This window comes from Pimephales promelas, chromosome 20 (genome assembly GCF_988280905.1).
Source record: "Pimephales promelas chromosome 20, fPimPro1.hap1.1, whole genome shotgun sequence".
Classification (NCBI taxonomy): Eukaryota; Metazoa; Chordata; class Actinopteri; order Cypriniformes; family Leuciscidae; genus Pimephales; species Pimephales promelas.
This window is the reverse complement of record NC_142788.1, coordinates 23,128,164-23,141,759: the sequence shown is the minus strand read 5'-3', so window position 1 is coordinate 23,141,759 and position 13,596 is coordinate 23,128,164. Positions and strand designations below refer to the sequence as shown.

At 39.4% G+C, this 13,596-nt stretch overlaps 1 protein-coding gene across 10 annotated transcripts in view; it reads left to right on the top strand.

The window, feature by feature from the left end:
• The window catches only part of camta1a (calmodulin binding transcription activator 1a), a 335,809-nt gene that overhangs the window by 184,663 nt on the left and 137,550 nt on the right, over positions 1–13,596 (top strand). For all 10 annotated transcript variants that reach the window (XM_089124721.1, XM_089124723.1, XM_089124719.1 and 7 more), the window contains one exon: positions 7,402–7,537. In XM_089124721.1, coding sequence (XP_088980847.1) covers positions 7,402–7,537 — 136 coding nt within the window. The remainder of the gene's footprint in view (positions 1–7,401; positions 7,538–13,596) is intronic.

Genomic DNA, 13,596 nt, shown 5'->3' with positions numbered 1-13,596 from the left:
CCATCATCAGTGACAGTTGTTAAGCTGAACTCTCCTTCTGCATGGCTGTTTCGGCACAGATAAAAGCGCCAATCCCCTCCCCTCCATCATTTCTTATCCTACCCCAAAGGTCTCAGAGGGGCAAGACATTGTGCGAATCACTGTAATTTATATTCTTTTTAAATTGTTTCAGCTTTTTCCCATCATGATAACCATGCATAGAACATCTGTTTTGTGCTGGAAGGGATGGGCATCGCTTCTCAGGCAATCAGATATGGAAGAGAGAGCAAGAATGTTTAAACTTACCTGCCAGAGAGGTCAGACACTGCATTCGCTGTGTGTAACATTACCTTCCCTGCATTCCTTGGTCTGATTTTGAGTGAATGTAGCTGAGGACATGACATAATTTTATAACTGCACATGCTTCTAGTGTGTGTTCATATGAATGATATACATGTGTAAAAGTGATGTATAAGATGCAGATTAATAAAGAGAAACATCAGGAAATCTATCACTCTCTGGTGGTTCTCTCTGCTTATCTGCACATCATGAAATTCACACATTAAGGTTTGCATTACTATAGATTTTCATTAAAAATTTGGGGGTCAGTATATATTTGTTTTGTTGTTGAAAAATGTATCTGATCTTATCTGATAAACAAAGTTGCATTTATCTGAAAAAAAAAACTCAAACATACAAAGCTGAATTTTGAACAGGCATTACTCCAGGCTTTAGTGTCACATTATCCTTCACAAATCATTATAATATGCTGATTTGGTGCTCAAAAAACATTGTTAATTATTAGCATTTATGTAAAATATATATTTTATTGTAATAATGTAAAAAAAAATGTTTTACTTTTGATCAATTTCATTTCTTGAAATTGAAGTTTGAGCTGTAACACCCACACGTTATGGCAAGGAGATAGGTCAGAGTACAGTATCTCTGAAACAGACAGGCTTGTAGGTTGCTCCCAGCGGTGGTTGTCAATGCACAATAACAACAAAGGTCATCCTGTGTGGTCCAAGCCAACTGATGGTCTACTGTGGCACAAGTCACACAACATTTTAATGATGAATATGGTTATAGGAGGAATGTGTCACAACACTAACCCCATGCAGCAGTGTGTTGTGACACATTCCTCCTATAACCATAATCATCATTAAAATGTTGTATACACTCACCTAAAGGATTATTAGGAACACCTGTTCAATTTCACATTAATGCAATTATCTAATCCACCAATCACATGGCAGTTGCTTCAATGCCTTTAGGGGTGTGTGGGCCTGGTCAAGACAATCTCCTGAACTCCAAACTGAATGTCAGAATGGGAAAGAAGTTTTGAGCGTGGCATGGTTGTTGTTGCCAGACGGGCCGGTCTGAGTATTTCACAATCTGCTCAGTTACTGGGATTTTCATGCATAACCATTTCTAGGGTTTACAAAGAATGCTGTAAAAAGGGAAAAACATCCAGTATGCGGCAGTCCTGTGGGCGAGAATGCCTTGTTGATGCTAGAGGTCAGGAGAGAATGGGCCGACTGATTCAAGCTGATAGAAGAGCAACTTTGACTGAAATAACTACTCGTTACAACCGAGGTATGCAGCAAAGCATTTGTGAAGCCACGACACGCACAACCTTGAGGCGGATGGGCTACAACAGCAAAAGACCCCACCGGGTACCACTCATCTCCACTACAAATAGGAAAAAGAGGCTACAAGCTGCAAGATCTCACCAAAATTGGACTGTTGAAGACTGGAAAAATGTTGCCTGGTCTCGATTTCTGTTCAGACATTCAGATGGTAGAATCAGCATTTGGCGTAAACTGAATGAGAACATGGAACAGGAGCTTCGTGCCATGGATGTGCATCCCACAAATCTCCATCAACTGCAAGATGCTATCCTGTCAATGGGCCAACATTTCTAAAGAATGCTTTCAGCACCTTGTTGAATCAATGCCATGTAGGCAGTTAAGGCAGTTCTGAAGGCGAAGGGGGGTCAAACACAGTATTAGTATGGTGTTCCTAATAATCCTTTCGGTGAGTGTAAGTTTATTGTGCAAAGCAATATTCACTCTTTTTAGTCCACTCCTAGTTTCCCTGGTAGTTCCTGGTATATTCATATAGCACAAAGATATCATATGTGAGCTTTTTTCTTTTGCTTAAAAAAAAAAAAAAAAAAAAATTATTTAAAAAAATAGTTGACCTCCAGAAGTCATTATTGACAAACTGTATAGGTCTGCATAGGCTTTATATTGAAACCTGAATAATTTATTTACCATTAAATATAATCTCAAACCCAAAGTTATACTGTAACAACTGATCCAAGCCCAGGTCCCAGACCTCTAGCACCAGCACGTGGCATTGCAAAGGAAGTGGAATTGTATTTTGTAGAAATTCCATGCCAGATTCTGAATGTGTAGAAGGTTGTGATGCATCACTTTTCCTGAGGCTGTCATTATGACTTGGGGGTATGTTATGCCGAATGCTGATTCAGTAGAGATTGACAGGCTGCTGTGTGTGTGTGTGTTTATCTCATATTCAGGCTGTGTATGTTGTTTTGTGAGTAAGCACCTGTGATTATCTGGGCATGCATCAGTATGTAATTTATATCTTGTCTTATGGTGCACATTATGTGTTAGCATAAGTGACTCTCTGTGTGTGTGTATCGGTATCCATGTTTGTATAAATGTCGGTTGGTGGTAGCTGGCCGTTAGAAGTGGTGTCTGAAAGCCTGATGGGTAATTGATGACAGCACATGCTCACTCCCTCCTGTGGAACTTGGCTTCAGCCTGCTTACCTCCCTGATCTTCAAAAGCTCACTCGCTTTCTCTCGTACTCACACACACACACATATACTCACTGGTTGAAAGCAAAGAAAAACAACAAGTGTTGCATTAATCAAACAGCCTCTTCTTTCCAGGGGAATTGTAGCACTTTAGAGAAGCTGCCTGGTCTGCTCCTTTAGTAGCACTAGATCACCCAGCCAAACATTTCACCCTCTCTAATGCGTTTTGATGACTTTTCTTCAGCAGGAGTCACGCAATTATAATTCAGATGCTTCACTTTTGGATGTATCATGCTTAGAGCTATACAGCAACCACATATTTGGACTCTTAAAAATGTATGAATGTTATTGCATTGGAGAAGAAAATATCAAACCAATTAAGTAGCACTGACTTTACACCAAGACGGCACAAAAACGTTTAGAAAAAAATAGTTTGGGAGTTTTAAATGATGTAACAATAGATGCACAGTTCATAATTAAAACAGAAAGTGTATCGCAGTGCTCACAAAATAAAAAACTTTAGGGAAAACTAAAACTAAACTTGTCCCCTTTAATCTAAATATGTGAATGCTATTAGCTTTGGTAAATTAAAGTTCTCTTGAGATTGTAGGTGAGACCATGTGCAGATTGAAGGCCAAAGCTTATTATTCTCTCAGCTAGCCCATTGAAACTGAATCACAGTAAGTTGTTCAGAATAAAGACCCGTATGCACTTCCATATTAATCTGTCACATTATGGCTTCTGAGACACATGGCCCTGTCATGGTGCCTTGATAACAGAGTTGGCATTTTCCTGCAACATATAAATATGTATAATTCTGATAAGTATTGAATAGCTTATATACACAGAGAGTGAGACAGAAATCTCACAGGGAGCACACACAGTCTGTCTCACACCCCAGAAAATGGCTGTGCACTCCTAGAACTCCATCAAATTGAAAAATGGTGCATTAGGAAGGTCTTTGAGTGGATAAAAGCCACATCTGGTAGCTTGTGATATTTATCCGCTGATAAGTAAGGTACGGAGACCTTTAACCTACCAGCCTCACCCCAATTCCACAATCTTTTTGATTGAGTTGGGAGAACCTTTACTCATACTTGTGTAAGACAAGGATCTATTACAAAATATTGTTTTGTTGTTTTATGTTTCACTCTGTAGGGACATTTATGGTGTCCATGGTCTTAGCAAACACTTTGGTTGGAGTGTCCTGTATTTCTTTGGAAAGTTTGAGTAAAAGAGCATACAAACAGAATGTGTTTTTCATTTTAAAACACCTAGAAGGAGTAGCATGTTAGGGTTTCCAATAGATTTTTTTTCATGCCGTTATATGGAAGCACTGCATTGTACTACTTTTTAATCACTAAAATCTCAAAGCACATTATAACAACAAAATTTTATTAGCAACATTTTGGTTAAATCTACCTTCCTCAGCATTACAAAACAAGCTAAATTATCAGCAAATAATCAAAAATAAAGCACAAACCTAATTCTACACAAAAATATATACCATACGTCTAAGCAGTAAATCATACATTTTCTTCATACATCATCAACAGTCAGACAACAGTCTGCAGGATTTATAATTTGCCATGTTTATATTGGACAGTTTGTTTCTTCAGAATAGACAGCCATCGGTGAAAATATTTTTTTTTTAAATAGAATCAGATGATATAGTCAGAGGAGTGGCTACATACACAGTCATGCTAACCAGCCATGTAATAAATAAATAAATGCAAGCTTATTTCTTGTAAATAAGTAGACAAAATATATCTTTGCTATATGATATTGTGTGGGTGTTTTTGTCTTTAGAGTTAAATGTGATTAGGTCTTTGTAACTCAATGTGCAAACTCTTTCCTCCAGTGTCTTCCATTCCACTTCCTATCCTTGTATCTCAGGCTCATCCCACAGCAGGCATCACAGCGAGCAGATTAATGACTTAAACAGCGCCGACATGGTCCCAAGCTCACCAAGAAACAGAGAGAGAGAGAATGAATGTGGTGCAGCAGGAAGTCTTTCAGAATGACATTCACACAGAAGAGCCCAGCGAGTTGAATGAAAGCAGCATCAGGAAGAAGATGACATGATAGAATGGGAAACAAAGAAAGAGAGATGTGAGATGGGATTAGAAGCAGAATTAATTAGCGTTAAGGTCAGAACATGACAAATTGTGGTTTTAGAAAAAGAGGGAATGAAAGTGAGACGGGCAAACAGACGTAGCAACTACCTATGGCACTTGAAAAATCGGCTGAGGGAGAACGAGAGAGGATTGTGCATGACAGATTTTGACTGACATCTCTAATTAAAAGGTGCTGTCAGGGGCCACAGTGCAGGGAGAGAGGGGCCCTCATCAGCCCCTGAGACTCGTCCCCGGAAATGATTGATGAGCAATTGCAAGATAAACAAGACGCCCCATGAGCTGAGCTGCAAACTGATGTATGCAGTATTATAAATAAATCTGCACCAGAAAGAAATGATAAAATAAACAAGACAATGCAGGCAGACAATGATTTGCTGTTTCCAGAGAGGCAGGGCTGTGTGTGTGTGTGTGTGTGTATAATATGTTTTCTGCCATGCTGGGGTAAAGTGATGGCTGGCTAACAGACGCTAACAGCAGCTGGTTTCATGGCTGAGACTTTGCTGAAGCGCCTGAACTCTCCCACACTCGCGTGCAACAAAACTGCAGCCTCCTGGGACCTAGCCAGACTCTGCCAGCCATAGATGCACCTTAATGCGTGCGCCTGTAGCTTTTTACTGAGCGTGCATGCCCTCGCAGATGCCGTATGTGTGTGCGAAAACACGGGCTGAGTATAATGTGTGTTCTTGCGTTGCCTTCTCGCTCTGCAGTTATTAGTTGTCGGAAAACATGTGTACTGTCATAAAGAGAAGCGAGCTGGGAGCTCTTCGGATACGTTCACCGTATCATTATCAACCAAAGGGCAGTGGGATGGTAAAGTGTGAATGAATTATGAATGTAAAGTTGAGGATGTTCTCGCGCATGTTTTCCCCACAGGATGCGCTTCACTGCTTATTTGCATCAGCAAGGCGCTGCTGGTCGTAGGTCTATATGAAATATATGGCTTTCTCTCTCTCTCTCAACAAACAAAGCCAAGTTTTAGTACGTTAAAAGCTGACATGAGTAGAAAATGTACCCTATTTGAACACAGTTTAGAAAGGCTACATAATCTACAACAGGGGAATACAAAAATGCTGAATAGCTGTTTGGCAATTGGTTAATATAACCAGCACAATCTTAATACTCTTTCCTGGTCTTCAAGTGAACAGCTCATTAGTATACGTTGTATTTGTATAAAAAAAAAGTGTGTATTTTAACAAAAATGCATTAGTGATTTTATCAAACGCTGTGCAGATTACCATGTCGACCAGGTTATCGTTGTAACACATAGTTAATAATTGTGCACAATAACATACTGAAAATACCAACAAACAGCCCTATCACTATTTTTTATTTTATTTATTTTTGTGTGAGTGTATTTATATATATATATATATATATATATATATATATATATATATATATATTATTTTTTATGATTATGAAATTGGTAGCAAAATGCTGTGTAAAAGTGTACTGGGTTCATCAGCTTTCACATCCTTTCCACATTTTTTTATTTTTTTATTTTTTTATATGCATTAAAAAAAACTAAAGAGAGGTCATTGAAATTATTATACTTCTGAAATCATACTATACATACACTACCATTAAAAAGGTTGGGGTCAGTAAGAGTTTGTAACATTTCGCTGCATTTATTTGATCAAAAATAGAGTAACAATAATATTGTGAATTATTACAATTTAAGATAACTGTTTTGGTGATTTTTGATGATCCAGGGAGCGGAGTCGGATCCAGATCTGAGAGGTGGGGTTGGGTAGGTCTAGGGGTGGGTTTAGGGATCAGGGGGTGGAGCTGGGTAGGTTTAGGTATATGTAAGGTGGGAGTGGATTTCGTGTTTTGCAGTGAAAACCATCTCAGCATCTGTTACTCTTGTCTCAGTGTCACATGATCCTTCAGAAACATTTCTTATTACTATCGGTGTTAAATACAATTGTGCTTGTGAAAACTTTTCAGGATTCTTTGATGACAAATCAAAAGAACAGTGTTCATTTGAAATATAAATCTTTTGTAACATTGTCTTTACTTGCTGATTAAAAGTATCAATTCCTTACTGACTCCACACTTTTGAACTGTAGGGAAATAGCAACTCATTAAATATATTCTAAAAAGCAAATGCTATATGATTTCTGTTGTTTAAGAAGTGCTAAACATTGCAGATTCTGCAATGTTTGTGTACGTGTATGAAACAGAACTGTAAGTTACAGTACATTACAGAGGTAATGTGGGTTTCAAATAGTATTTCATGGTAACTTCAAGGCTTTTTTAACTCTGCATGACCATGAACACCTGTATACAAGTGTGTGTGTGTGGCGTTAGTCACTGGTGCACTGTTGCTTCTCTCTCTGCCTTGAAACAGCCGCCTTTGTACTTCTGCCGAAAACGTTCCTCAGCACTAAAATTTCTCTTCCTCTCTTCTCTCACCCCACCCAACCCCATCTCCTTTCTTTCTTCCTTCCATCCATCCACCCCTTCTCTTTCCTTTTTCTTCATTTCTGGATCTAGGCCACAGAATGGGTCGATGATCCTCTACAATAGGAAGAAGGTGAAGTACAGAAAGGACGGCTACTGCTGGAAAAAAAGGAAAGATGGGAAGACCACGCGGGAGGATCACATGAAGCTCAAAGTACAGGGAGTGGAGGTGAGGCCGTTCGTCCGCACCGTTACACCTCGACTCGCTAAGAAATCGTTCAGGTGCAAAAAAATGGCCGCACTTTAGAAAAGAACCCCTATCGCTTGGACATGAGCTCCGATTCAGGCTCCATCTTTTTTAGTCCACATGTGAGAATGAAAAAATACACCTCAGCAGCCCGAGTTTAGTTTTCCCCTGATAGCAAACAAAATGGAAGCAATTGTTTGTACCTTATTAAGCTCAGGATGTTTGCTCTGCTCCAGAGTGCCGGTATTAATCTTCCCCCATGCTGGGAGCCACTGCCATCACAGGTAGACTGTAGGGTTCTTTTCTGCTTTTCCGCGCCCTGGCATGGCCCCGCTGTGTGTGTGTGAGAGTGCTCTTTGATTTATCTCTACTCGTACACACATATACACATGCACCAAACAGCGTGGGTGCTGGATACAGACTTTTACTCTTTTGTTTTTTGGGGTTTGAACTGAATATCTATCATTTGGTATGCAGCCCCTGGATAGTTGAGTATGCTGAGGTCATGTGATGTTGTTTTGCATATCTAAGTCCAAGCATATAGATGACAAAACGCACAAACACAAAATATTTGATACACTTGCCAAGATGTGCATTATTCTCTGCCTGCTCTCTCTTCATGGAGCTCTCATTAGACAGTGAACAGACCTCACTTAACAACCAAATCGCTGCCAATCATTTTTTGGCAGTGTGTTTTCTCACAGCAGATGTTTCAAAGGAAGTTTTGAGTTTCTACAGATTATCCGTTAAATTCACCAGCTTTCCCGCTTAGGTATGGTTCCCAAAAATAATTTTCACTCATGTTGTCTAAACCAGTTGGATTTCGCTTTAAACTACATGTTAAACAGAATGATTGCTTTTATATTCCACACTTCATCATAAAAGTATAGTCTATACAACTCATGCTTAATATTTCATATCTTTTGGAGTCATACCAAAAGAAATTAAAGCTGTAAAAATGACTGGAGTATGTTTAAAATGTTCTACTTCAAAATGTTTAATTCATTGGGATACTTTCTATTTCTTTGTAATTATTGGTCAAATTTATTTAAAAATGGAAATTCTAATTCACTGAAAATGTCCACAATTTTGCATATTCACACACATGTACAGTACAGTTCAACGCATGCAACAATCAATGAAATTTGGCTTTATTTGAGATCATTTGTCTATTGACTTTTGATATATTCCTCACACAAAGCTTTTTAATGACTGTGTGAGATTTAAATATGGCACACAAGTCAAACCGACTATTTTTCTTGTTCTTTTGTGATAATTTTTTGCACTTTTTGGAGCTTGACAGCCCCTAGCCATTGTTTGTGGCTTGAATGATTTAGTAAATCTCATTTTGTGTCCAACAGAAGAAAGATATTCAGTCAGTAAATGATGACAGAATCTTCATTTTTGAGTGTACTGTTCCTTAAAGGACATTTGCAGAGGTAAAAGTTTCTCAACGCATCGGCCAGCAAAGTCTTGTAAAGTTCAGATATACTGTATGTGAGAAATGCTGTAAGGATCTTTATAGGCCCCTGTCATGTCTGAAGTGTCCTTTGACCCTCACACACACTGACTATTGCTAAAAGAGCTCATTTGAGCTGAGGTAACTCAGAGTTGAACTCACCCACTGAGCTGTAGAAACACTCAAACAAACCCCTCTCTCTCTCCCTTTCTCCTTGTTCCCTCTTCCTTTATATCTCTCAGCCAGGAACGCCTGCTTGCATCTGGCAGGCTTATTCTCTAACATGTCTCCATATGTTTTTCCTGTGTAAATGACTGTGGCTTACAGTGGACTCATTTCAGAAGGATAGCAAGAAGGCTTTGGGTACTATGGTGGACTCAGCAGAAAATTGCATGTCTGGCAAGCAGAGAAAAAAAGAGTTCCCAGTGCAAACATTTCCTAGCTCACAGCAGGCTTAAAGGGATACGTCAGAAAGAGATGTGTAAAAGAACATCCAAGTTGTACTTTTTCCTGTAGTAAAATGTGACCATAGTTTTCTCTGGTCGCCATTTATTTTAAATTCTGAATTTTACATTTTCTTTGGTGTCACACAAGAATTAAATGTTTTGGTTTTTTTGTAGCGTAACAAAACATCTCAGGTTATGACTGTAAACATAGTTTTCTGAGAAAGGGAACGAGATGATGCATGACGCTTTGGGAACACTCTCAGCATAAATGCGTCTGATGCATCTATGTCAACTAGTCCAATAGAAGGAATGAATGTCATGGGCGGGTGACATCATGACCAGGAAGTGAAAGTAAAGTAAAAAGTGAAAGTGAAGTAAAAGAGCATCCGGTGCAAACTGGCATTAGCTTCAAAAATTGCCGAAGCAAGCCGAACACAGGGATGCAGGAATTATGGCAGAGTGATGTATCGTCGCATAACACATGTTATCTATGTTAGAATTACTAAGAAATAACATTAATCGATTATGTTCACAATTATTGTTCGTTTTTATATATATATACACATATAAACGGAATATATATTTTTTGAGTGGACTATCCCTTTAAGAAATCACCTCTGTCTTTTAAGAGACTACAGTCAAATGACTGTATCTCCATAGGTGACGCATAATGAGGCATGCTGATCAGATGACTCCAGCAGCGAGTGGACTCCGACGGTTCTGTGTTTTTCTCCTCCTGCTATGAGCAACAGTATAATAGGGGAGCGGCCACTCAGTACGTCCTCCCAGCGCACCCCAGACTGGTGCGATCAATCAGAGCTGTGCTCTTCGGGATAATAACTTTGCCCTATCAGTCTGCCTCAGACCTGTTTACTGCAAACGCAAATAAATGACGTGACCTTCACCTTCAGAGCCGTTTCACTGAGGGCTTTTTCTCGAGGAGGGGTGTGTGATAGGTGTCATATTGTGTGGTCTGTGTGTGTTTGAAACAAGGGCTGTTAGAACTCTCTGTCTCCTGGTTACAATACATGAATACTCCTTAGAGTGGCGTCTGTGGTAGCTACCTAGTCTCCTTTGCTCTCTCTCTCTCTCTCTCTCCATAGAACAGATGAACCTTGAGTCCACAGTAAAACTCCTTGTTCCCTAAAATTGGAGCAAGACGTGTGTTACAGCATTAGTACTTAACAGGGCGTGAAATAGCAGCCTGGCTTCCTGACGTCTCCCCATCACTTCAGGTGAGAGTGTAGACGGTGAGATAGATGAGCATCCCCTCTTCTTACTCGTTCCCACAATGCAACAGGGCCACCTGAAAACGGCATGTCCATTATTGGCTATCTCTAGTTTATTTCCTGGATGTAGTTGACGCCTCCCTCGTCTGACCCTCAGATGCAAAGGCCTAATCAGTAAGTCAACCAGCCGTGATCTAAGCGCATAGCAGACTCATCTATATTCCTAATAATTCCTGGCTACCTAACAGCTTTCAAGGATAGCTGTTTTGTCTTTCTATTACATGGCTTTTTAGCACCATCAATTCAAGGGGTGAATCTGATGAATAATGTTGCAGGAAAAGTGCTGAAAAGCTGAAAAGTTAAATGTGACATACACAGGTAGCTGATCTCATCTCTTTGTGTCTGTGCTGTACTAGCTGACTTGAGGGATCATCATAATTCTGTTCAGTTCCGTTTTTGTGCACTTTACAATGCACAGTTCCAAAGCAGCTTTACAGAAAATTGAGAAATAATTTCATTTTACTTTATTTTATTTAGTTAGTTTAGTTTAGTTTAGTTGAGCTTTGTTTTGGATTTGACATCAATGGCTTAAAGGCCCTGATTTCGCCGACTCAATTCTAGTTTAGGGTTAAAACTAAGGGGCTGTTTACACCTGACCACTTCATGCATTTTCTCAGATCGGATAGCTATCTGGTTTGTCAAATCCGATCTTCAATTCCCGCGCTATGTGCTGATTTAATGGAGTGAACGTCACCGAAAGCTACAGATATGAGCTGCATTTTATTGATCATCAGATAATTTCAAAATCAAAGATGACAATAAGAGAGAGCGGCAACAGCCCTGGTAAGATTCTTTTGTTTCTTTACTTTTAATGTAGATGATTGTGTTAAGCACTTGCGACGTACTTTCACTTTGATTTGCGATAGTTTGCACGTTGATATATATATTATATACTATATATATTGTATTTTGAAATCAGATTTGAGGCCCTTGATCAACAGAGGATCGATCTATTTCTACCTCTTAATCTGCTCTCTTTCTCTGTGTGTGTGCCCAGTTCTTATTTTCTGGACCTTGTGTTGTTGGCTACTTACTTTACTTTAAGCAATTTAATAATTTCAAGGTAAACTTTACTCAATTAGTTTTACCGTTTCGTTGGTAAACAATAAAAAAAAACTCTTCAGTGGTTAAGTTGATCTCTTTTAAAAATACAATATGATATTAAAACTGTTGATGTTGTGCAGGATCTGTAAGTTTGCATAAGGGTAAGTACAAAGCTGGACATCCATGAATTATTGGCTTAGCTTTCAGTATTCGTCGTGTGTAAAATCGGTTCTTTTCTAATGTTATGTGGCCTTGTTTGCCCTCAGAAAGTCTCGGAGATTACTGCACTTCAATAACCAAGGGCCTGATGAAAGGAAGACAATATCCGGTGAAGAATTCACTCCCAGTATATCAGCATATTTTACCTTAGCCCTAAATAAATTAGGTGTTAATTAACTTAAAATATATTCACTAGGTAGAAAGTTAGAGAAGGAGCAACAGTGCAGTACCTGCAGAGTATTTTAATTATAGTCGCACATTGATTAGTTGCATTATTGATTGATATTGATTAGCCATGCAAATGTTTTATTTAGAAAAAAAGTCTAGATGCTCTTCTGCAAATGTTCTTGTTTTAAATTTTCAAGACACATTCAGTTGCTACAATTGCTATATCAGCAGTACAATTGCTATATATGTCAGAGGTCACATGCCTCTGGAGCAACTAGGGGTTAAGTGGATTCGAACCCAGGTCTCTCACACCAAAGGCATGTGTCTCATCCACTGCGCCACCACAACCACCACCACTACTGAGAATATTTTAAATCAGCAAAAACATGTTTTTATTTCTAAATTCGAGTGTTTTTGCATGTTTCTGTGAGGGTTGTGGTTAGGTGTAGTTATGGGGTTTGGTTAGGAGATAGAAAATCATTAACCTGATGTAAAATCAATGGAAGTTTATGCAGTGTGTGTGTGTGCTTGCGTGTGTGTAAAAGATTGTAGCCAGTAAACATCATTGTCAATAGCAATTCCTGGCCATACCATAAATATTTGTTTGTAGACTTAAATAATTTGTGTTTTGAGTGCCGTAAGATTGCCCCAAGCTGCATCTGCACCACCAAGAGTGGAGGAATTGAGCACCTCCCCTTCCCTGATTAGCTGTTAATTCAGCAATGCTGATACACATATTGGCCTCCCCAGGACCCAACTCATGATTCTGGCATTCTAATAAACTCCCAAACACATATTGATTTCTCTTAAGTGAAGGTGGCATGGTGGGCGAGTTTTTCATTACCCAGTGGTAATTATACAGATTGAAATAAGCTTTCTTATTTAGATGCAGATCCCGCTCTCTTAACCTCCACTGGCCGAGAGAGCAGCACTACCCCAGTGCACCATCCAGACCCCGTCGGTCCCAACACGTTATTTCATGTTGACTCCATCTAATGCGTGATATCAGCCGTGCAAGTACGCGATGAGCAAGGCTAATGGAGCGTGCCTGTAGCTCAATCACCTCTCTCCATTGATAATAATGAAGACAAATGTCAAAGACGCCTTTTTGTAATGCTATAATCAAGTGGGCACCTTCTTGGCGGACAGCGGCGGGGAAGGTTGCAGTATGTCAACGCTATCACCAGTCTGTGTCCAGATTGAAAGCAACAGCTACTTTGCAGGATCAGCGATACGCGCCCGTGTTTATTTGTGTTAACGGAGGCCGCTCTCGGTTCCAATTATCAGCATCTCCTTTCTCCAGGGGGACGTTTGTCTGTAATTGTTTAGAAAATGGCTATTATTTTGCGATACGCCACATGCTGTTGTGAGCAGGGTGTGTCCACGTACAGATGCGGTCGCCGATAGCAACAGCTT